Raw genomic sequence first — 24180 nt, forward strand, 5'->3', positions numbered from 1 at the left:
CACCTTATCCGTCGCAGTCTCGTCCTTGTCTTCTGGGTTGGCCTCCACATTTGGTTCCACCACCAGGTTCCAGCGGTCGAGCTGCACTATATTCCCATCTTCCACGTGAGAGAGGATCTTGGAGACAGGCTCGTCCGTGTATCCCTGTGATCATAAGACGACAAGAGTCTCCGTGATCACAACACAGCCGCAGCCGAACGGCCGTTTCGGCAGATCAGCGACTTCCTTCGTCCGTCAAACAGAACGGGGTGGGTGGGTGAGTTTCCATCAATGGTTGATATCTCTGGGGAGTGATGGGGCTAAACAAGGGGTTACATCACGAACGATGCATTTAAAGCTCCGTAATAAAATTTAAACACCCATTTTGGAACTGCCATTGTTTTTGAAGCTGTGCCGTACAGTGTAACTTGGACAGTGAAGTAAGACTTTACCTTTAACAAGAACATCTATTCATTTTACTGTGCTAAAAGCTTTTAACCCCCCTTTTTAAATAGTGTATTGGAGCTGTGCTGTGCTGAACAGGACAGTCTTACACCAATGCCGACTAATCCAGCACCTGTCCGGGTCTGTATGGGAACGGGCCGTGGCACGAGGTGAACTCACCCCGCCCCAGTTGAGCGTCCTGGCCAGGTCGTTGCCAGTGCCGAGAGGAAGAACAGCAACAGCCGGCTGAGGGTTGAGCTGCAACTGATCCAAAATGGACAGGATCCAGCCCACCTGTAAGACAGTCAAAACAGTGTGCCGTATGTATTTTAGTGGTCGAGCACACGTTGCCTCCCTGTGAGTTAAAAGCTTTCAAAACAGAGTGATTAGGAAGGTACAGAACATGCAGAACAAACTGGACTAGAGACGTAAATATTTCAGGACACGGCCTTTACTGAACAGATGGTGACAAGCGTGTTGCTCTGGTGTCGGTGCCGTGGGCATCTTCAGGACCCCTGGCCTTGTTCCCTTGTGGCGAATCAATAGTCAAACCCCAGGCCTGAGCTCTGAGTCCTGCCGCCGATATAAAATGTGACACATAATAACTGAGCTGCAGGGGCTGGCTTTGCAAAGACAAATCTATTATTTTGATAGATTTGTTCATCGCACCGGGGATCTCAACCTTCAAGCCAAGCTTTGACTCGAGCATTTCACACTGACAATAAATTATCAAAGCATCATCTCCTTGTCCCAAAAAAGACAGGCTTTATTAATTCATGTGTCAAAATTACCTTCTTTTATTATTTCACATCCTCTCTCCCCCCCTCTCTCTCTCTCAACCTCCCACAATCTTTCTCTCCCTCCCTCGCAGATTAGCACTGACATACCCGAGCAAAGAACGTCAAAACCTTAATTTTTTCTGTCACAATAACCCCAATCTGGGTTCACTGCTTCGGCCCAAACGCATAAGACCAACGAAGGATAGCTGCGCGTTAATCAGGAGTGGCACGCAATCCAAACGGGCGTCTCAGATTATGCTAATTTTCCTTCGCACGTACATCACAATTAATACGGGCTCAAAATCCAAACTGCTGATGCAGAATGCTGGGGTCATTAGTTCAGGATAAAAATGGGAATACCCCTGACACTAAAGACTATTTGTGTTGACAGAAATTCAATTAAAATGTATAAAAAAACCGCCAAAGCTGAAAATATCCCGTTACAAAGTTCGGATAACAAAGGGAGCTTACCCTTCAAAATGTAAATCATATTCTCTCAACCCCAAAAACAAAAAAATGGGTCGACAGGATTCCAGTTATCAATCCCTAGATGCAAATTTTGTGTTTGTTTGTTTTCTGACCTTGAAAATGACAATTTATCAAATAAAAATCCTGAAGGCACAGAAAAATGGTCCTGAAACAGATGTGGCCGTCTAGGTGGTCTGGAACGGGGGGAAAATCGACAGAGCATCAGAAAACCCCTTCGGCGTAGACGACACCCGGGAACCACGGACAAATGTCACATCGGGAAGATTGCGCTCCTCTTGATTAGTTTCCAAAAATAGTGTGCACCTATGCTTCAGTGCCAGAGGTTTAAGTCCCGCAATGTCAGATCTGTCTGATTGGGAGCCGTCGGGCGGGAGCGACGGGAGGCTGATGAACGCACGGTGAAACCTTCAGAGTGTAATGAAGCCAACAAATTATTTCGAGTGAATATTCAATAATGAGGAAGAGAGCACATAAATCAGAGATCAGTGAAGGTTGACAAGGAGAAATAACAATAGAAACAGATGACAGCTTGAGCAACAATTCAAGAACGACAAACTGGAACAGTGCAAGTGTCTTATAAAAAAGAGCCCAAAAAGGTCACAGGAACACAAACTAGAGGAGGCCATGTGACTCATCGTGCTCGTCTGGTAGCGAATCCAAGAATCACATCCGATCTCTTCTTGCACGGTGCCACAGAGTCGGCACAGTCCAGACAGCGAAAGTGATGAGTCCACATAAACTCCCCGGCCTTTTTCACATGTTCTTGCTCTAGTTCTGTACCTCACATTGTGTATTTGTGGTTGGGTGTCAGCCTATAACTGTAGGGGAACAATATTGATAAAAAACCAACATATGTGGACTGTTTAGAATAAATTATCTAGTTATAAATTAGTCTGGTGATTTTTATCAGATGGGAATTCACGGTTTCCTGATCTGCTTTTGTGTCCAATTCCAAATGAAGGACCCTAGTCCCAGAAGAAGGGTGTACTTTCTGTACCGTGTCCGAGTGTTTCCATACAAGGTGTGAGAGTTATGGATGAACAACCTTCTACCAAACCTGTGAGAAAAATAATGACCACATGATGCTCCACAGGAGTACGGCTGCAATGGCCTCCAATGTGCTATCGGGGTGTACATTACATCCACAGTCTGAGCCCCTCGGGGACCTTGTGATATTTCTCCTGAGTGTGAGAGGTAAGTCAGCCTCTCACGAATGAGATTACAAGACGTTGCCCCAACAGATAGGACTCTCCTACACGTGCAGTTTCCTAAAGAGAGATCTCTGAATTGTGTCCTTGCCGAGCAGTGAGCAGCACAAACGGAGCGATCTCTGATACGCTTCACAAGAGGGGCGGAGAATGTGGGTCTACAGAGCCGAGTTTCATTGCAGGACTTCCAAGCGTTCCTTTTCACATTTCGTAAATTGCACTCGCTGCACCAGTGAGGTGTGGCACAGCACCGCGCTTAAAAGCTGTTGCTTGTGTTTGAATGCATTCACATAATACAGCTGAGACTTTTCTAAGACTAATCAATGAAGAAAAGATTTTGGTTTTGTTAATGCTCCACATGGTATTAATCGGTAGCCAAAACAATGCAGAATGCATCAAGGTTAGTTTGGTGTTTTTTCTCTGCAGCTAAACGTAGATACCGACGGAAAACATGACTGAAGTGATCTTGCCTCCCCTTCTCTCATCCCCAGGGCACTAAACCACTGAGACCAAGCCGGTTGAAAGAAAACAGGTAATAACAGACTTACGGTGCCGTCTCCTCCACACGCCAGAATCCGCAGATTGTGGACTTTGCGATACATTTCCAACCTTGAAGAGCAAAAAAGAAAAACAGGGGATAATTGAGTTAGAAAAGAATCTGTTCCATCTGTTTAACTAATATGACAGGTGAACCGGTCCTTCCCTGCAGCCTCATAAATACACTCTGATAAGTCTGTCATTAATCGATTTTAAAAGCTATCCTGGAGTGTGCTGCTCACTCTGAAATGGCATTACAGGGTCGCCAAGGACTGCGTGTCCACAGAGAGAGATAATTAGCCTCCGATTTTTATTTCATATTATTTAATCTGAGCCGCGGTCTGCGGAGAAATCTCATAAACCAGATATACCTGAGAGAATGGTTGTGGGACATTAAACGTGGTTATCTCTCCGAATAATGGAACGGAATTAATGAAGTTCACGGGAGAATCGCAGCGCTCGAGATATTACGTTTGTACCTGCAGCGGTGTGGCGCAGCGCTTCACAACCTTTCAAGGGCTAAATTAAAACTGCTTAGCATTAAATAATGGGAGGAATGGCCCTACAGTTGCAATTAGGTTGATTACTGTGTATTATTTTGACCATTTGAACTATATTAGCACTAAAATTAAGCTGAATGATCAAACTAGAGTTACATTTTGGTTCTGGAAGGCTGAGGGTTAGAATCCCCTTGACTTTCACTAAGGTTAGGGTTCTTAACTTATGTACTAACATAAATTTAGCATTCAAACAAGGTTTATATTGTGTGGTAGAGTAAGGGTGAGAGTCCCCAGCAAAATAATAATAATACACATTTATTTAAGGATACTAAACATTGTTCATGACATCTGGATGCCTACCCTTCTTTGGGTCCTCCCTGGCTGAGGTCAAACACTTGCCGGGGGTTGAGATACCACATGAAGGACTGGATTATCTTCGCTCCCTGGATGAGGAATAAATAAGACAGTCCCAGTTGCAATATTAACATTTCTCCACAGCTCCAGCATCATTTGCTTTGATGTCCACACAGCGCAGGTTCAAGTTTGAGTTGTTGTGCATTCGTCTGAGTGCGGATTCTATCGAACGAGGGTGTCAACGCGTATTTAAATGAAAGCCTGAGCTGGAGACGCAATATGACAAGAGCTGCCCTGTTACTGGAATTGCAGCAGGGAAATTCATTGTTAGACAGAAAAACAAACTGAATTCTGTGCGCTACTTAAGCTTGGCACATTTCTTTCAAAATACATACATTGAATGAAAAATTATGTATATATAGCATCTTTTCTCTCCGATATTAAAAAAAGTCACATTTCCTTTGAAATTTGTTTCCAAACCAGTAACTACATATTAATACTCTGGTAAAAATAAATCATGGTAATATATCCGTGCTGTATGCTGTTCCTGAAACAGTTACCCACTCATTCCTATGAAAGACAATCTCAAATAAGATATTAGTCTGCTGTGGAGTTAATATGAAATCTGATTAGATTCGACTGGTTCCCACCTGATTTCCACCACTCTTAGGATTCACAAACACCAGCAGCGGTTTCATGAGCTGCGAGGGGACGGGTTTCACTATGAAGGGCTTCCATCGCGCCTCCTGCGAAAAAAGACAAAACTTACAAAACTCACTGCACTCAAAAGAGTCTGTGCACATTCAGTCCTCCCCAATAACGCAGAAGTGCTGATTGCATTCGCTGGTTTACAAATCCGTCAGCCGCTGCTGTGAAACGTATGTGGCATGAAATCAATCAGGATGACAAGCACACTAAGACACTGACTGGAAACTGGAAAGGATTGTAAAGTGTAAAAAAGGTCTCTCTCTTATTTCTCAATAAACAGAGCTGACAAATGAGTCTTGAGACCCTACTTGAGCCACTTCATCAAGAAATAAGTATTTGTCAGTCGGGGTGTGAGAGCAGAGGAGTGTCTCAATATTAGGGACAAAGTTTAATGTTTAAAGTCTAATTTAAAGTGTTTAATGGGACTATTTGGATACAGTGCTACTGAGCTCTTAAGGATCAGAGATAAAAGCCATTTTCTGCCCTGTGGCCTAATCACGACCCGACGCTGATATTAATCTGCAATCGTCAGCATGGTGTACCATTACTTTGGAAGTTTGGAAAAAGGAGTTCCAGCCCTAAAATTTCAATATTCCTACATTTGATTCATTAAGAAAACAAAAACCTTAATATTTTATGAATTAGTTCAATGAGTCCACAGTCATAGAGAAGCCCACACATGGTTATATTGTAGTCATAATTCAGTCATAACAGTGGTCTGCAATTAACTGTCCAATAATGCAGAGATATTGGTCTATAATGTAGATTCAGGGATCTATAATGTGACGGATTGCATTTCCAAATCAGTAGTGATACTGGCAACATCAGACTTCAGACAACTGAAGATTTAATTACAATGGTATTGCTTTACACTGTGTTATATTTTGCGTACAGTTGCATTAATGTGTAAGGGTTTCGGCCTATTATATTCTGTGCTGCAATTCAAAAGTGATATTGTACTGTATTGTACTTCCCTGCACTGAATGTGAATTTGAAGGCTGTCAAAAATCCTTGTTCATGAGGCCACACAATCTCCCAAAAGCAATATGCACTGTGACTGCAGTCAGGCGGTGCGAACAACTGTCACGATGTGCAAGAAACAACAACGCTGCAGCTCGTCCTCATGGCTGACCATCGGGGCGATGCCACGTGTGACACAGAAACATCCCCCGTCCGTCAGATCAATATCTAAAGATGTGAATGTGATGCATGCCGAGTGCGACCGCTTCGGACTCGGCAGTGTGTCGCATGGCGCTGTCAGGAAGTAATGTCTTACCTCTGCTCCTTTCTTGCTGGATTTGCGTTTGAATGATGTGCGCTTTTTCTTCTTACTTGACTTCAGAGAAGTCTAAAAATAAAATATATGTATATATAAATACTCTCGTCCCATTGCTATTATCAGAGGAAACGGAAAATTAGTATCAGCCACAAACATCACAGCATGTTCACATTGTCACGGGACAGCTAAGCCAAATTTGGTAATACAGTTTAAACCACCTTTACATGTCTGTCTTTGACCAATAGCTTTTATACATTGTTAGCAGGAGAGACGTTGGTTCTGTATGTGGTTGTCTTACGGGGAGCACTGGCAATAAAATAGCTTATAACTGTGTCGCTGCAGCCCTCTAGTGGTCAGAATGAAGGAGGGATCTCTATTTCCTCCAGTATATGTTTTGTATTAAAGAAATGTCAGAGATTCATTGTTATGCCCATACAGATATCTGCGGCAGCCCAACACCCAACCATGCTGGGCTGGACAGGTTATCACAGTCCCAGGATCTGATCTGTGTGACTTCAGGGGAAATCTGACTTGAGGATGACGTTGGCAAACATTCAGCCACTAACCATATGAGCCAGATGGGGTGGGGGGGTGGGCAAAGCATTACAATCCACAAGCTCTATGCGTTGTACAAATGCAAAAGACAACGAGCTGGAAAATAAATGAAAGAATATATAAAACATTCAGCACAGGCATGGGCAGACAGGAGGCTCTGGGGATCCCGGGTCCTACCTGGGGCCGCCGCACGCGGATGATCCACGTGGGGGGGACAATGACGGCGGCGTGGGCCCCCAGGGAGCAGGCCTCCTCGATCTGCTGCAGCATGAAGCACGTCACCTTGTTGTGATACTGGACAGAAGGAACACGGTGAGAAACTACTGAGGCACGAGTTCAGGTCTGTGGTGTCATTTTCACACCTCCAAAAACACAGACATGTCCCGGCGTCCTCCTCCATGTCTGTGAGGGACAATCCAGCGAGCGGGACCACAGTCAAACACATCGCTGGCTGTCGGAGAGGGAACTCAATCTCGGGATGCAAAAGCATGCCGTGGTTTTCCTGACCCTCGCGATGAAGGTCAGAGTAACGGAAATACCCCGGGCAGAATGAAAACGACCAATCAGGTTCGCTTTTTCAACTTCCTAGTCAGCTCAGGTGATTTCACAAACCCTGTAAAGGCTCTGACACAATATCACCCCCGTGACTTACTGCTTGTTTGCACCAGGAGCAGCTGATGGCCACAATCTCTTTACTATGAAAGGCAAACTTCTGCTGGAAACCCTGCAAGAGTTCAAACAACAATGTGAGATGGATGTGCAGAAGAAGAAGACAAAGATGAAGAAGATAACACCCCCCACCTCCTTCAGATGCTGTAAAGACCTACTCTCTTTACTAGTATAGATTTGTATAAGGTCACTGATCATATCCCGGGCCTGGCAGGCCTCTCTCTCCTCACCTTTCCACACTGCCGACACTTCCCCTCCTGACGCCTCCGGTGAACCCAGTGGTGTCGGACAATCGTTGGCTGCGGAAACAGAGAAAACACATCAACAACGACCAACAAACAGATGCACACACAAGTTGCTGTGATCGTCGTCATGATTAAAGATTTGCCTACTAAAGGGGGACCTTAGCTTCAAAACTTCAAACATAAATAAATACATCAATAAATAAACTAAATATCAGTTTGATGTCAGTAATTCTTCCAATCAACTCCTAACAGACAGACTCATCCATAAAGGTTTTACAAGTAACTGAAAATGCTCCATAGTCACAGACTTTCGGTCAATTACATAAAGCAGCGATTCAATTAAGTAAGAGTGAAATCTCAAACTAGGAGACCCTGCAGGATTCTGGGAGCTGAAGTGAGTGTCATCGCTTTAGCCTCTCCCATCTCATGTCATAAGGTCATAAATGTGTGGCAATATACCTTTTATTACACAGAACAATGTCCCCTGACACTGAAATGACGGCCATGACTGAACCGCCACTCCACGGCCAGTGGCGGGAGACTTACACAAGATTTGTAGGTGAAAGTGGAGGGAATGTAAATACATGTGCACGTGTCACCCGTCTGCCAGGTGGGGGGAGATGAAGTACCTTATTCTGTGATATGCATGCGGTCGCCATGCGGTTAGCCATCAGTATGAGGCCCAGAAAGGGACCGGGCTTTTTACGAAATCTTCGGCCATACGTGGGCTAACGAGCGCGAGGCGCGACGGGTGAAAGGAAATGGCAGGAGGTACAGGACAGGGTGGAAGAAAAGAAACAAATGAGAGAGAAATGCATGAAAACAACAAGAACGGAGGGTAGAGGAGCATGTTAAGAAATAACGAATGAATGAAAAAAAATCAATAAATAACAGAGAGATGAAAGCAACACGGCTCTGGGCAGCAGGGGGGAAAGGGAGATGAAAGGCTTGCGAAGAGTAAACGAGAGCAGCTGACCGAGGCAGGGAGGGGGTTGTTGAAGGGGGTGTGTGCGTTATAGTTGTGACACTTCCAGACAGACCTGTACTTGACATAACTTTCCTCTATGATGTTTATATTCTTTCTTCTTTCTTAAAGGCCCCAAAACTCATTCAAAAGCTACAGATGTCTGCCCTACACAAACACTATGTATAGCTTCTGTACTACAGCAGTGTCCGGTCCTAAGCTCTGTTGAAGTGTATCGGGCACGGATAGGATCAAGTTAAGTCCTAAATAAAGACTTTGGGGGAAAAAGACAAATGATAGTTGAGACCATGTCCATCTGAATAACACTCCCCTTGTCATATTCATGGAGTTGTCTCATCAAAAGATGCGTTATACTTTTGAGCCTGGGGAACATTTAAATAACATACAATCAGATGAAAAATACACCCCTCTCGGCGTACCGACGAAAAATAAATGAAAAAGTGTAATTACCTCTCGCACATTCCTCGACCCAGATTCCCTAAACGAGGGTTTACACCTAAAATTGATCTATAAGAGGAGGAAACACAAGAAAACATGATCGACGGCAGTGAAGATAAGATTAACCATGCAGTCAAACAGTATAACTGATAGGAGTTAATAATCGATCATCAGAGCAGATCCCCCGCCAACAGAATCAAAGTGCTGTGAATCAAGGGCATCCGAAGGAGTATCATTAGGATTTAAATCAAAAGTGAGACAGAGGATCCCGAAGTCAGAGAACCCGGCCGTCGTTAGCCTTAAACCCCGTTGTGAATCCCCGCTTCCCAGGACAGACACACACATCAGCCAACATCTGTAACTACACAAACTTGCCCCCCGACCCGCCTGCATTTCTTCACTACAGTATGTTTTATATATGTATATTGTATTATGAAAGTGCAGTCATCTTGTACTCGGCCTGCTTTGCCACAGCTATAAGACTGAGAGGTTCATCTGTACAGAAAATATAAAACAAAAAATAAAGAAACTAATGCTGTAAACACCTACAGAATAACTCCTTTAAAAACCCAACAGAGACCTGAATTGGTGTCACAGAACTGGACAGGGTTTTACCACCCCGGTGTCCAACAAACATCAGAGGAAGACACTTTAGTAAAGATCTCTGGGGTTGCAAAATCCTCAAAAATATATAAATGATTTCTGCGCTTTCGGTCCCCTGAGCCTAGTTTTTAAGATGCTTGTAAAGTGACCCTGCCTGCTTTTATTTGCATATTAGCTCATCGAAGGCGACCAGAGGGGAACTCGTGTTCATGGTTTGAACTCAGCAGCTGTCCTGGTCCCATCTAGAAGAGAAACTGCGTCCCAAAAAATAAAAAACCCAAGCCAAGACATCACCACCTCCAAGAACACCAACATTTCAGATCAACGAAGCAGATTGGTCTCAGTATATTCAGGGGCTAAATCTACAAGCCGATCAGATTAAAGAGAGGGGTAGTTCGGCCCCCCGAGTCAAGCCCACCACAGTATTGCTATGATGCCATGTGAAAGTCTCACTCTAAAATCAACGTCTGAAACAGCTGGGAGGCATGGGACGCTGTCTACGGGGGTCATAGGATCTGCATCGGAGAGCTGAAGAGGGAGTGAGAACAGTGAACACTTAAGAACATAAGAACATAAGAAAGTGTCCAATCGAGAGGAGGCCATTCGCCCCATCGTGCTCGTTTGGGGTCCATTAATAACTAAGTGATCCAAGGATCCCATCCAGTCTGTTTTTAAATGTTCCATGAATCCATCAGTACTGTCTCTCATTTCCAAAGGTGTTGATCTGGCATCGCTTACTTTTTCGAGCTGCTCAATGCAGGGGGTGTGGACCACTATCTTGCAGGCGGCGCACTTCTTCCGAGGGACAGATTTTTGCTGTGTTGTGGGAAGAGAGAAAATATTACATTTTAAGCTGCTTATTAATTTATTTGTATTGTATAAATTATACATTATTTTGTTACCAGGAAAATCCAGTATCACAAACCAACAGGGTGCTGTTTCTTCACAAAGCTACAATCCTTTACGAACACTGCTTGTGTGAAAGGACGGCCATAAATCTCATCTCTTCCCCAGCTGACATGCTAAAAATGAATTGCCGTCTATTTCAAGTATCACAGAAGCATACAGTGTTTCAGTCCATGCTTTTCCTTTAAAGGGAAACCCCCAAAATCTGGACAAACTAAATTTAGCAGCTGGTGGCCATCGTGACATTTGGATTGGCTGTTGCGGAGCCACTAGATGGCAGGATCTCCTCATTCGTGCCTGTGAAATCACTACAAACTGCAGTGAGCTCTGACAGACGCTAGAGGGGTCTCTCACACCAGTGGACCGCTCTGACTGGGGTCCCAAGCACAGTGAGACTGAACATGGAAATGCGCTTCAGACAAAGTTACTAACATGAACTTTAACACTTCAACATACTTGACATTTACACACACGTCCACTCACTCTCACACACAGACGCAGTTTGCCTGCTAAGAGGACAGTAACCTTTAAATGGGTGTCGACGACCTCAATCTCATGAAATAAGTCTGCCGTTACTATCATTTTTATCCTGTACATGCAGACATTTGAAACCAGGGGTATTTTTCAATCAATAGGAGGCTTTTGAGGTGAGCAACAAAACAGTTTCTCACACAGTCCTGAGCGAAACCTGCAGGAAACCCTGACTGGAAACATGCAGAAAGACTTTGAGGATTCCTATAATTATGGCCTCTTTCTAGGTTTTCTCACAGTAAAAGGAAACCTGCAGGATCTTGCTGGGACAGTCTTGGAAGACGTAGGGAAATCTCTAAGGACTGAGGCCCTCTGACTCTGCGGGATGATTCGCACAGATCCTGCAAGACCTTTTTCTTGGTGAATGGGGCATTATTTTGCTCTCTGGTCTCACAGGAAGTGTCAGTCCCAAAAAGCTGCACTGAACCTCTAATGTTTCTGCAGTGAGCGTTTACCCGTCTCAGGATACGTCCCGGGGCAGGGCTGTACTTTGGGAAATGGCTGACTGGTGAGACACTACCAGTCTTTGGTCCTCGAGGCCAGTTGAGATTAAATGGACAATGGATTGACTAAGCAAGTAGTTGATCATACCCCTCTTTATGAAATATATGTTAAATACTTAAATTAATACAAATCCAGATGTTCCCTAAATTCACATTTTTAGCACTTTGCTAAACGATTCCAACCTGTGGGAATCCTAAAATAACGGGGATGGTTTACAGTTCACAAATGATTTAAAGATTTGTATGTCCACTAAAACCTGAGCATATCATTTAAATATCTGATATTTCTGAAAAGTCATTTAGAATTGTTAGCTCTGTTTAACACTAGGACTGCCATAGGCGCTTTGTGTGCAGATCTGCAATTCAAAATATGTCTGCGTATGTGAATTTCTCCCACATATCCGTTCTTACATGTTACTAAATATTTGCGTTCAATACATATACGGCGTTTCAGTCGTAAACTCCTCAAAATTAATACATTATAAATACTTTCTTCTCCAACCGCCGGACCCACAGTTTATGAGGTATGCTATACTGAATATAATACAGCCAGCAAAAAAAAGAGCTGGAAAAGAGCTATTTTACAGTTGTACACATTTGATTAAAACTGCCTACATCTAACCCAATTGATAGGCGTGTTTTGCGGTGCAACGGATGCAGGAATCTCACCAGTGCCTTCGCGATGCAATGCTGTTCTCCAACGTAACAGAAATCCCCGGAGACGTTGGTCTCGAACCAGATGTGCTCTCCGTACAGAGCATTCTCCTGCACCAGGGAAAACAAAAACGAAGAGAGACTGAGGAAAAACTGAGCTTCCTGGACTTGTGTGCCTCAAAAAAGCAACATTGTCAATTCATGAACTTCTACCCTTATAAAGATGTCTGCTGCCACTCATTTCAGGAGCACTGGACAGCAGACGCCCCCTTCCAGAAAAGGAAATGTTTCTTGCTTGAACAGGTTGAAACCGCTGAGGGTTTTACATTAATGTACATTAATGTGTAGAAAAGGTCAGTTTGGTGAGAGAGAGACAGAGAAAGAGGAGAGTAATCTGGTTTCCCTCGAGTTAAGGAGGAATTTCTACGCATCGTATCTCAGTTCTGCAGCTGAGCCCTGAAACCCGGTTGCACAATCACATCACACCTTTCAAATCAAGAGCTTTCGTCAACACGAGCGCATTTCCTCTTTTCACAAGAGTGTCACAAACAACAGGATTGAGAGGAAGCAACAGCGGCCAAGCAGAGTGCAGAGTATTGAAACATCGAGATAAGGCCGACTCTGGGATCTTCTGTGGAGAGAAATGCAAAGCAGCCTCAGCGATGAACCGGGGTTGAGTTGGCATAGACTGGCCTGTGCCAATAGCTCTGGTGAAAGACCCTCCACGCATCACAGAGAAGTCGCACTCTGATCAGATAGTTATAACAGTTTTAAAGTAAACATGTATTCGAAATGTTGCCAACTCTCAGATCCAAAGTAACAAATACAGAAAAAACGTGTCCTCATAGAAACATGTGACAAGAAGATATCCTGCAGATAAACATCTCCTCTGACTTCAGCGGCAGGCGTGTGGATTTGCTTGCAGAGGGACATGGCTAGGTGGCTGTGTGGGGGCAAATGATTCAAACCCCGTGGGAGGCTGCAGTCCCTGCTCCGACAAACATGAAAGCGCCCGGTTTATAATAGAACTCTGATACGAAACGCAGGGTCGAACCAGGAGACCACAGATCTCACCTAGACGGGGTTTCAGTGAAGTCAGTGATGGAGTCTTTTCTTGTAAAGCTCCTTTGAGAACCACAGACTTTATAGTAAGCGTATCAGCACTATAATGTTCCCTAAAGGAATCGTTACATAAGCTATCATTAATTATTATGACATAATTATTGTAAATCAATGTGGGAATTTAAAGGTCCAGCTTATTTATTGATTGAAGTATATTTTAAATACATAAATAACACATGCGAGGGGTGCGGTCTGTTCAGTCTCTCTGCCAGGCCCCGTCTCTCCTCATCCGAGCCGGTTCTCCTCGTTCGGCCCGGGAACTTACGCTCCAGTCCACGGTGCTGCGGATCTCCCGGTCCGGGTCACACTTCACCGTGGCCGAGGGGTTCGGCTGGGCCACAAGATGCTGGAGTCCAGACTTAGCGATAGCTTTCCTGAAACAAGAACAAAAACACAATCCCTTTTTAAAAAACAATCTATTCCCAAAAGCAAAACACTAGTTGTATCTTCGCTGATTGATTATTCAAAAAGCAAATCCCGCTGTGAGCAAAGGGAGCTTGTGTTTTAAATGTATCTCTCACAGTTCAAAGTCAAAAGCATGGTATTAGCTGAGCTAGGTACAACAATATTATTGACACCCTTATCCAGTATAATTCCCACATTATAATACAGATATTAAGAAAGCATGCATTATTAGCAGTAGAAGAAAAATCAGACACAGTAAGTGACACCATCCCGACCCTTCAGTCACAGTAAGTACCCCTGTTGCCCGGTTTAGCCCTTTTCATTTGTTTCAATGCAATGTTGTACTCTTCTATTTGGTTTTACCCGCCCTGACCTCTCAAACGGCCCGGCTCTGCTCCAGTTCTGTGACCTACAGTTCAATAATCGATGAGGCCAGTGACTCAGTGTGCAAACAGGAAAGGCAGTTGCAGGCGCTGTTACTTTCAGAGCTTGCTTACAAAATGGACCTCCATTCAAACTGCGCATTCACCGCGAGGAACAGGAAAACCGAGGAGATCGTGCAACCCGAGTCTACCCGAGTCTACCGGGGTGAAGCGCGCCCCTGACCCCATGCGGCCCCTGGTCGAGGAGCTCTTTTCGTCATCAACAACACTAACGGAAAAACACAGGTATAGAAATGCTGCGGGGCTTTCTGTCACGCTCGACGTTTGGTGACATTCGGAAAGGCGAGAAAGTGACCCAACAGCACAGAAAGGGGAAGGTCCAGAGCCAAGTGATCGAAAAGTCACAGTAAATGGGGTGTATCGATCCCATACGGTACAGACAGCAGGTATGATTTCTCCATGTGACAAAGCTGACCCTTTCAGGTTTAATAACCACAACAGGTTGTTATTTACTCGGGGCGCTTTTTAATGTCATGTTCACAGCCGGAAAATAATGCCCTATAGAGGTTGATAAACAGTAAAAGCAGGAAGGAGAAAAGTGTGGCATCATAGCAAGCTATGGGTTACAGACAGCGATGTCCCGTCTGCACTGCCCTGTGGCCCATTAACCGCTAACACAGTGTCTAGTGGACGTGGCGGGGCAGTGATGACATCATCGCATCGCTGCGGCGCATTGTGCACAGCAATCCGACTGCACAATAACAGATTAAGTCAGCAACACAATTCACTACTGTATCTCACTGACAGACCAGGGACACTCACGAGAGTATCCCAACCCCAATCCCCCGTTTAATAAACACACAGATCACTCAGGCCAGTCTTTCCACAATCAATCGCTTTTGTTGTTTTGCTTTTTCTTTCCAGCTGAAGCCCTTTAATGCACACTTGGTGGTCAGATTAGTTTACAATTGGTGTAGTGAAGTGCTTTGGTTTGAAATGAAACTCAGCTGTACCTGATGACGTAATCTACTCAAACACACTTCAGTGCACACACACATACACACATACCCCCACCCACACGCGCACACGATTCTCCATGAAGATTAAAAAAAAAGCAAAACAATAATAGCTAGGCCTACACCTGAGACATAATTAACTCATTCATATGTCTGCGGATGCCTTGGCTTCAGACCGTGATGAAAGTAATGGTCTACATACGAGAGAAACCCACTCCAAGTCTCGATCCGCGGGTCGTAGTAGGTCCCTGGCAGGGGGCTGAGGGAGCTCCTCCGGCCGTTGGGCCTCCAGCAGGCAGAGCAGTTGCGGTATAGAGACATGGATGCCCGGCGGGCTGCCACCGAGGAACGCCGGCTGGGCAGTGGGACCCCCCTCCCGGGCCAGGGGCTGCCGGCCTGGGACACAGTGGAGATCCTGCGGCCCCCCGTGCCCAGGGAGCCGTTGGAGCAGCGCCGCTGGCTGGTCCTCCGGTATCTCCCGTACAGCCCGTAAGACGTCTTGCCATAGTACACGGCCTCGGCCGGCAGCAGGTGCGAGGAGTTCCTTCGCAGGCAGCGGGGGGCTCGGATCAGGGGCTTGGAGTGGATGTCCTCCATCGCCAGCCCTCGGCAGACGTCTGGGGGGAGAGCCGTGTCCTCGAACTCCCGGTCCGACACAGAGACCTCACTCCAGCTGTCCAGCTCCAAGGAGCGCGGTCGCTCTTCCTCTCCGTCCTCATCGTCCTCGTCCTCTTCCTCATCCTCATCCTCGTCGTCTGACTCGGTGCTGGATCCGGGGCTGTCCCCCTCTGAGTCGGAGTACGAAGGGGCTTTCTTCTTGCCCTCCTGCCGCATCTCGATCTGCCGCTCCCCGGCCGGCGCCGAGCCGTTCTCCTCCTCCTCCGTCATCTGGATGAGGCTGGCCAGCAGCATGGAGGGCCCCAGCAAGTGCGTGTCGATGGTGCGCTGCCGGCCGCCGCGCTTCCTGCGCACGGCGAAGCGCGGGTTGAGGCCGGGCGTGGTGGTGCTGGACCGGCGCCGGCCCTGGTGTGGCTTCAGGAGCCGGCTCCCCCCCGGGCACCGAGTGCCAGCCACCAGGGGCAACCCCTGCATCTGGACGCTGGAGCGGCGTCGCTGGGTCAGCACGGCCGAGGGCAGCCCCGCGCTGGAGCGCCTCCGGGCCTTGCTGGTGGGCACAGCCACGCTGGGGCGCCGGTGCCGGCAGTACTCTGCCCCGGTCCCACATGCTGCTGCCGCGTCTTTCCTCTTAAAGTGCCGCCGGAAAAACGTATCCATTTCAGCCAGAGAAAACCGCTACGGCCGGCCTTTAAGTGCTTGTCCTGACAGCTGTTAAATGCAGAAATCAGTCAATCAGCACAGAGCAGTGATTGAACAACAGTCCTACTGTGACCAGGAATGCAGTACTGATCTCTAGACCTCAACAGGCCACCGACAGGAGGCCGTGTGAAGCAGCCGTATGAAACTCTGTCAGTGTAAGAGTTCAATCTGCTGCCACATCAGGGCTGTGCACTCTGAGAGCAAAGAAAATCAATGGCCTAGTATTGCCAACTGAAACAGAGTTACTGCCAAAACAGACGGAGCAGCTGTGAAGTTCCTCCCTAAACCAGCTTCACTGAGGCTTCGAGGGAAGCAGGACAGAGATCTTTGAAAACCCCACTGAGCCTCCGAGCGAGTTGGGCTGTGAAACAGTGTCGTTGTGTTAATGCCAATCATGATGACGAAGTTCCTGTGACTTTACACAACCGCGTCTACCTCAGCACTGTGTCGCCTGAAACACCCTTCTGCACCAGAACTCTCTTCTCGGTAAAACAACATCTTTACTGACACGTAAAATAGGTCTGAAGGAGGGGTGGGCCGGCAGCAGGCACAGGGGAAGTTAAAGTTAAATTGATAGATAAACTCAAGTAATCAAGAGCAAGAGGGAGTTAAATAAGAAAGCGCATCACAGGGGCATGAGGGCCACACCATCTGCAAGATTATGCGCCGTCGTTACAGACACTGCCGTTACGAAGACACACTTTCAAACAGCAGAAGTAATGTCACCCTCGCGATTGTTCCTCTCTGTCCTCAAAGCTGCTTAGACGTGACCGGGTGTCTCAGCTTTCCATCTGCAAGGTTCGTCGGGACTCATACAGCTGGCCCCATATTATCTCCCTCCGAACCCTCTTTAATACAGATTATTATTCCGTTTTATATAACAATAAGGCAAGTAAATAGGCCAGAGAGAAGCAAGAGAAGACGCAGGGAAGGAAAACCTCCCACGTCAGCCCTGATGCGTGGAATAACTCCGTGGGCAAGATAAGACACAGCCAGGACGACATACCGTGGGGCCCAAAGACGCAACCCTCTGGGCAGGATTCGGTTAGTATTATGTGAAATGTCTCTATCGTGGACATAAGACGACAGTGTTTGAGACCTTCTGTGATGTCTCTCACGACTTATTCAACGTGCATCTAATCACTCTTCAAGGTGTGGGCTGAGGGTGCCGTCCACCGGGCATCACTGGCAGCTCCGTTTAATAAGATATTCGATTCCTATTTCCTCATCACCTCCGTCTCATTAAAGCAGCGTGGAGTGGAAAAACAAAGAATACAAGATCAAAGGCTTCGGGCAGCTCACGGTTTTCATTGTTAATTAATCCTGATCTATGCCCTAACGTGCTCTGTGCACGGTGTTTTTTATTTGTTTCGATGCGGCGAACAATGTAGCAAAAGGATTTAAACAGCTTCACCGAGTCTATGAGCTGCTCTCCTTGTGAAGACGTGAACAAGAACCCACGACTGACCTGTTGTTAAGCTTTAAATATAGAGGAACGCAGCGGTTCTCAAACAGAACAGACAAAACCAAAAACGCCCAGCATTTGAACGCTACCAGTAAAAGGTCATATTATCGCTAATAATATTTTTCATGTGGTTAGAAAGACCAGAATAGTACAACCAAAAAGTAAATGCTCTAGATAAGGCCGGTGCTTCTCTAAACCGCAGTCAACAGCTCCAACGGCCGCCTTTTTCTAAAGGTCAGTGATGTAACATCACCCCGCAGCGCCCCGTTTCTCGCAGAATGACTCTGGAAGGTTTTGCATCTCGCCGAATGGGATGTTCGAGGGTAAACAAACTACAGTTAAATCTTCATAGTGAGAGTGTGGGTTACGGGGGCCTGACTGTTGCAGATGTGAAATGGATGATGCACTTCTGAACCGCAAATAAATGTCAAGGAAATCTCCATCTGCCAAAGAACTGACGTTATCTCACGCAAGGGATCTGTGGTCCTATTTACATTTACACCACAGCTCCAATCTAATTAAAATAATAACACACACACACACATCTATACATAGACAGATATCTTCACAAATAAACAGATTAAACAAGGACATGGGAAGTCCTAGTAAATACACATCTCACAGTACACATTTTCACGAGTGAGTGAGTTCTGGAGTCTCGGTGGAGTCTACAATCGTGTGCAGGGCTGCTGGTTTCATGTGCGTTTGTTGAAAACACACAACCGCACTGCCTTTGTTCTATACGACACTGAAAGCCTGACACGCCCTGTCCGGTAAGGCATCGCACCTTCATCCGTTATGTCTGAGAACCTTTAACTCACTAATTCAGTTTACCGAATAACCTCTGATGATCACCTCCATTAACACCCCCCAACAGACATCTAAGCCTAATCCCTCATGACCCAATAGTGTCTTTAAAGCAGAAACAAGCGGGGGAAGCATCTTACAATGAGAGAGTCACCTCAATGCAAATGTATACATTATTTTGATTATAATATTATTATTATTATTATTAACACCAATAATAATCATTGTATTTTAGATATTTTAGTATCTTTGAGTGACCAGAACCTCTCGGATATCTCACTCTTAAAGTAAACACATAATATATCATATATGATCTTTGAAGCACATTTCAAGTCCTTGGATCAAAAGTCAGATTCCCATATTTTCTAACTGTTTATGTGATAGTTATGGATGGCTAAAATGAACATTGAGGGCTGGCAACCTCATCGATACAAGATTTTGCCTTGAAAGGTAAAATTAAACAGTAAAAAGTATGTCTGGTTTTGTGGTAAAGGGTCACATTTGCAGTATTTATACCCAACTGTAAACCAGAGCCGACACATTCACAGTTTGAATTTCCTTTCTATACATTGAAATCAAGGTCCCTCGTTCCCGGGTTTACCGTGGCCAGTAACAGTTAACATCCCCAAGGACCCCGTGTCCACCAATCTTCATTTAAATATCAATAAAATAAATAAATAAACGGCCCCGGGAGGCTTTGATCCGACTCATAATTTATTCTATTGGAAAAAAAAAAAATCCCTACAAACAAACACCCTATTCCTCACACAATGATCATAATAAAGCTGCGGAGCCAGAAGCTGTGAATAATAAGGAAACACTAAAAGGACGGTTTCCGCCCTCCCTCCGCACACGAAAGGAATACATTGATTACTAATAAGGCCGGAGAGAAAGGGCCGCACAACAGGTGAGAAGAAACAACATAAAAAGAATAATTGGACTTCAAATGAGCAGAAATGAAATATGGTGCTCGGGGTAATTGAAAGGGAGATTTGTTTTTTCCCGTGTGTGCGTGTACATGTGTGTGTATTCTTAGCTTGTTTTGCAGTTGACTAAATTGTAGTTTAATGTTCAGATCTCTGTGCATGTTGATTTCATCCATCTCTTGATTCTTGGAAGGAAAGACAAAACGCACTGTTTACAGTTTCTAACACAGCAGTGAAATAAGGCAAGTTCATTTCGCATGCGGTCATAAAATGAGAAGTTGGTTTATATATATAAAATATATAGTTCTGCGTTTAATTTTAATTAATTAAACATGTTCTTGCATTCACTTTTTCCTTAAGCAGTGCCCCAATAACAAGTAGTTGAGTAATAAACATAAGGAAACACTTTGAATATCTATAAAATCACACTTAATAGCCTGCCTGCTATTAGTTTCTACATGTTAGAAGATGTGTACCCTGATGTGAAAAATATCAATACAGCGACACAATACAGATTGGCTGGGTCTCTGAACTCGGCCTCAGGGTGGTAAACGACACCCAAAGCACATAAGTCTACAAACCCCAGGAATGGCCCAGAGAAAGAGTGTCTAATGCTTCACAAACTGAGAGGCAAGCACCCCTTAAATGTCTCCTCAGTTTCTCTTTATCACCATAACTGTCGTGTTGCAGATGTTCAGCCACCACACAGTTTAAGAACGGGAGAAGATGAAGACTGGGACCTCTAGTAGCTGTCATCTTAAAATAAATTCCCAGGAAGAGAAACATATGCCGCCACGCAAAATAAACACACAGCGAACATCCAGGGAGGCAGGTCTCCTGCACGGTGATCGATGAAGGAAACCCTGACAGCAGCGCAGCAATGAGCCAAGTTCCCCCTCAGGGAGCCGCAGCGTTTATACTGAGAAAGTAAACTCTTTCCCACCAGTCCAACAGGACAGCCCATCTGATGCTGCCGTTGTGCTTTGTAGATTCATTTCACACGCGCTTCTGAACTCCACGCGGACTCAATCTATCCATCGCGTCGAACCGGGAGTGAAAGTAGAGACGCTGTCGAGACGAATGCCAACAGGTCAGAGGGCGTGTGTTAACCCCTCGGCCCCCGCTGTGCTGTGCGATATCTGTTTGCTGCTCCACACACCCTAAACACACACTACACAAGAACACCGACCAGTCTGGCAATATTGCGGTGATAAGAGTATCTCCACTATTTACATGATTTCCCTTTCAGCTTAAACTGCTCCAGAAACGCTGCCCAATGGCATCTAATGTATGATAAAAAAAAAAAAAAAAAAGATTACATGGTCAAATAATCGGGGCCTAAGATATTATTTCTGGCACACTTCTACAAAGGATGCAGGGAAGGGATTATTATGAATATATTTATACAGACTCAACAGATACGAACAGAACCAAAACCAATCCAAAACCCAGTCCCTTAACCCTCCAGTCCTGAGCCTCGCGATATTAGGGTCTGAGGTTTGTACTGCCTGTCTGGAAGGTGTCAGGCTTGTAAGTGAGTTGATCCTTTCGAGTCCACAGCTGTGATGACGGGTTTGGATTTGAAGCTCAGGTTCTCCGTGAGGATCAGTAATACCCACATTACAAAACAAACCACAGTATTCAAGTGGAGAAAAACATATCTAGCTGATATAACTGCTACTGTCTGTGTTTAGTTTTTCTTCCTCTCTGTATGAATTAAACTCTGAACCTCTATAGATGGTGTCAGCCGCATCCTTCGGATTTGCCCTTTTAAAATCTTTCGGCGACCCACATCTCAAGTGCCATGTAAGCCGTGTTGAATAATTAGCATACAATCGCTCCCCCCGGCAGCCCCGCTGAAAATCCACCTTCAGTTTGTGCAGCAGACGGAGCAGAAGTCCTGTGGACAACTGAACTCAACACACAGACGTTCCAGACAACACTTGTTAACGTAATATCCCACACACAATATCACCCACATCTACATTCAATGGCAAATGCACCGTTTTCACTGGTCAATTTATGCTGACATGAAAATGTAATCTATTTTCTAAAACGTGGACAGAGTTGTTTCAGTTTATTTCTTTCCAATACCCTCACAGGCAGGGCAGCGCAGTGTGAACATTATCCTACACACAGCGACAGACAGACTCTTCAGCTCATTACAGAACACTCCTCGTGCCGAATCTTGCCAGCTGGAGAGATTAATCTCGGCTATAAATATATTTTCAACAACATATGTAGAAAGGGGTAACACAATTCTCGATCACATTGATAGTGCAGTGATCGAATTGATAGTATAGTACAGAGATGCATATTTGACAGCTAACAATACCAGGGGATGTTTCTTGAACAACCGGATGATTAAAATTATGTTGTGTGGATCAGAAAACAAACAAGCTCCGGGACGAGGCTATACTTAGGAAGTGCAAGCCCAGTACGAACTTTATTTTTATCTGTGCACGTCAGGATCACTTCTGCTCGCTAGACTGACACAAATCCAAGAGTCAATATTCAAAAGATCTGCCAATTTATTAGACCAACCAAGACACGTTCTGCAAAAGTCAAGTTATGTTTGAAAACAGTTTAACATTTGAAGACAAGTCCTAAACTATTGTGAAGTCAAGCAGTTCTGAACATGTTCTGCTCATGAACAAGTTCAGGAAAGGGGTCCAGAGAAATCTCCCACATGGTGAAGCCTTTGGAAAATATTTATTTTGGCAGCTTCGTGAAATTAGTAACCCCCTCCAAAATAATACAAAGTTATATAATCATCTGTGGAGCAGAGGTTGTTTTCGCAGCGCTTCTCTTTCGACTTCATGGCCCCGTCTCTCAGCTACGCCAAACTAAAACTCCTCTGAGGGGACTCCTACACTTTCCCGGTCCTGTGCATTGCTCTGACAACAACCACATCTTCACAGAAACGTGTGTCAACGCCATACCGAGGTTCGTCTTGTGTTGTCAACAAAACCCAAGCGTATTCACAGATTACTCAATACTTCTATTCCGTCTTTGCACAACACGCTGGCGTTTACAGGAAAGGCTGAGGTGCCCGTACCCAAGTCCCCAGGTGACGCACAACTCCATTGAAGTAATGGCCAAGACTAATCAACCTCCTTCCAAGTGGCTTCCAAGTGGACCCAAGTGAATGTTGTGTGTTACACTCTGTTAAAGGCCTGTATGTAGGGCACACTTGACTCTGCACTGAAACTGCCATCGCCTTCTCTTCTGCAAACGTTTGGGTGTTTGGAGCCACACGGGCGCTGAGGACAGCAGCACAATGTAACAGGCCTACACGGGTGAGCTGAGGTGACGACCAAACGACAACGCCAAGAGCTGAGCTGGCATCAAGACTGATCCCTGATGTTTTCTCCGAGTACATTCACCCGGGCAACACTATTAAACCAACTGACGCGACAACAAATCAAATACAATGAATGACCCGAGTTCCCCCGGTCGCTGTGGGCACAAGAACAGGGCACCGTTCCTTTTCTTGAATAAGAGAACAGGTTATACCAGCGTCAATACAGAAGCAAGACACCATGTTCTTGCCCACAGAACAGAAACGCAACATTTTCTAGTACCTTGTATGCAAATACAGCCGAGGTCTCTTGCAAACAGCTCGGCGCACTTATTAAACGGACGAGGATCACTTGAAAAGAATGCTTTAAGCCGAGTCCCAACACCGATAAGATTGATATCATTAATTATTGAGAACATGTTGTTAGAAGCCACTTCTGAGGAATTGCAGATTTGAGTTTTAAACGTACCGCTGCGTTTTTGCATGTTTAAAGACTACAGAAGTGGAGGGAAAAAAACAGACTTGTGCTATACTGACACTCTGCCGTCTTTACGTGTATGTTTATAGCACAGAGCTGTACTCGACTGCGAATAGAACTGTCCACAATGGACTGAGATCTATTTCAATTTTCAGCATCAAAAGAGTAACTGAATTTCTAGCACATTTTAGCACTGAAGCTTATCTCAATTAAAGCAAATATTATCATATACTTATTCTTTTGTTATGCTGTTTATCGGTTATATGATATCAGAGCAATAAACGGAAGCATACAACAGCTGTGTAAAGAGAAAATCAACATCACAAAAAACATGTACGAAGCAGACGGATCACAGTCCTTCGCAGCGAACTTGGGGGAGTGAATTAATCTCTGGTGGATTCCCTCAATACAATGTAGCAAACAACACCATGTGCAAAACACCAGCATCAAATCACTCATCTGTATTAACCTTCCTTCTGCTTTGGAAAGTCTGATTACAGCTGGCCAGTGTCCCAGACACGTGTAAGGTACAGGCAGATTTCTGTACCAGGGCCATACGTGCAAGTCTCTACATTCAGCTGATTTTCACTGCCC

At 45.2% G+C, this 24180-nt stretch overlaps 1 protein-coding gene across 5 annotated transcripts in view; it reads right to left on the reverse strand.

Moving 5' to 3' along the window:
• Nucleotides 1–24180, reverse strand: part of dgkza (diacylglycerol kinase, zeta a) — a 147402-nt gene that overhangs the window by 53370 nt on the left and 69852 nt on the right. For 2 of the 5 annotated variants that reach the window (XM_066700615.1, XM_066700617.1), the window contains exons 2-16: nt 15495–16618; nt 13754–13862; nt 12382–12477; nt 10511–10588; nt 10226–10300; nt 9182–9238; nt 7732–7800; nt 7485–7556; nt 7010–7126; nt 6275–6346; nt 4941–5036; nt 4297–4379; nt 3448–3508; nt 604–717; nt 4–144 (exon numbers count right to left, since the gene is read on the reverse strand). In XM_066700615.1, the coding sequence (XP_066556712.1) occupies nt 4–144; nt 604–717; nt 3448–3508; nt 4297–4379; nt 4941–5036; nt 6275–6346; nt 7010–7126; nt 7485–7556; nt 7732–7800; nt 9182–9238; nt 10226–10300; nt 10511–10588; nt 12382–12477; nt 13754–13862; nt 15495–16567 (2313 nt within the window). In that variant the 5' untranslated portion in view covers nt 16568–16618. The remainder of the gene's footprint in view (nt 1–3; nt 145–603; nt 718–3447; nt 3509–4296; nt 4380–4940; nt 5037–6274; nt 6347–7009; nt 7127–7484; nt 7557–7731; nt 7801–9181; nt 9239–10225; nt 10301–10510; nt 10589–12381; nt 12478–13753; nt 13863–15494; nt 16619–24180) is intronic. The other 3 variants (XM_066700619.1, XM_066700620.1, XM_066700618.1) reach the window with 2 other exon arrangements.

The sequence above is a fragment of the Amia ocellicauda genome, chromosome 4, assembly GCF_036373705.1.
Source record: "Amia ocellicauda isolate fAmiCal2 chromosome 4, fAmiCal2.hap1, whole genome shotgun sequence".
In the NCBI taxonomy this organism is placed as follows: domain Eukaryota; kingdom Metazoa; phylum Chordata; class Actinopteri; order Amiiformes; family Amiidae; genus Amia; species Amia ocellicauda.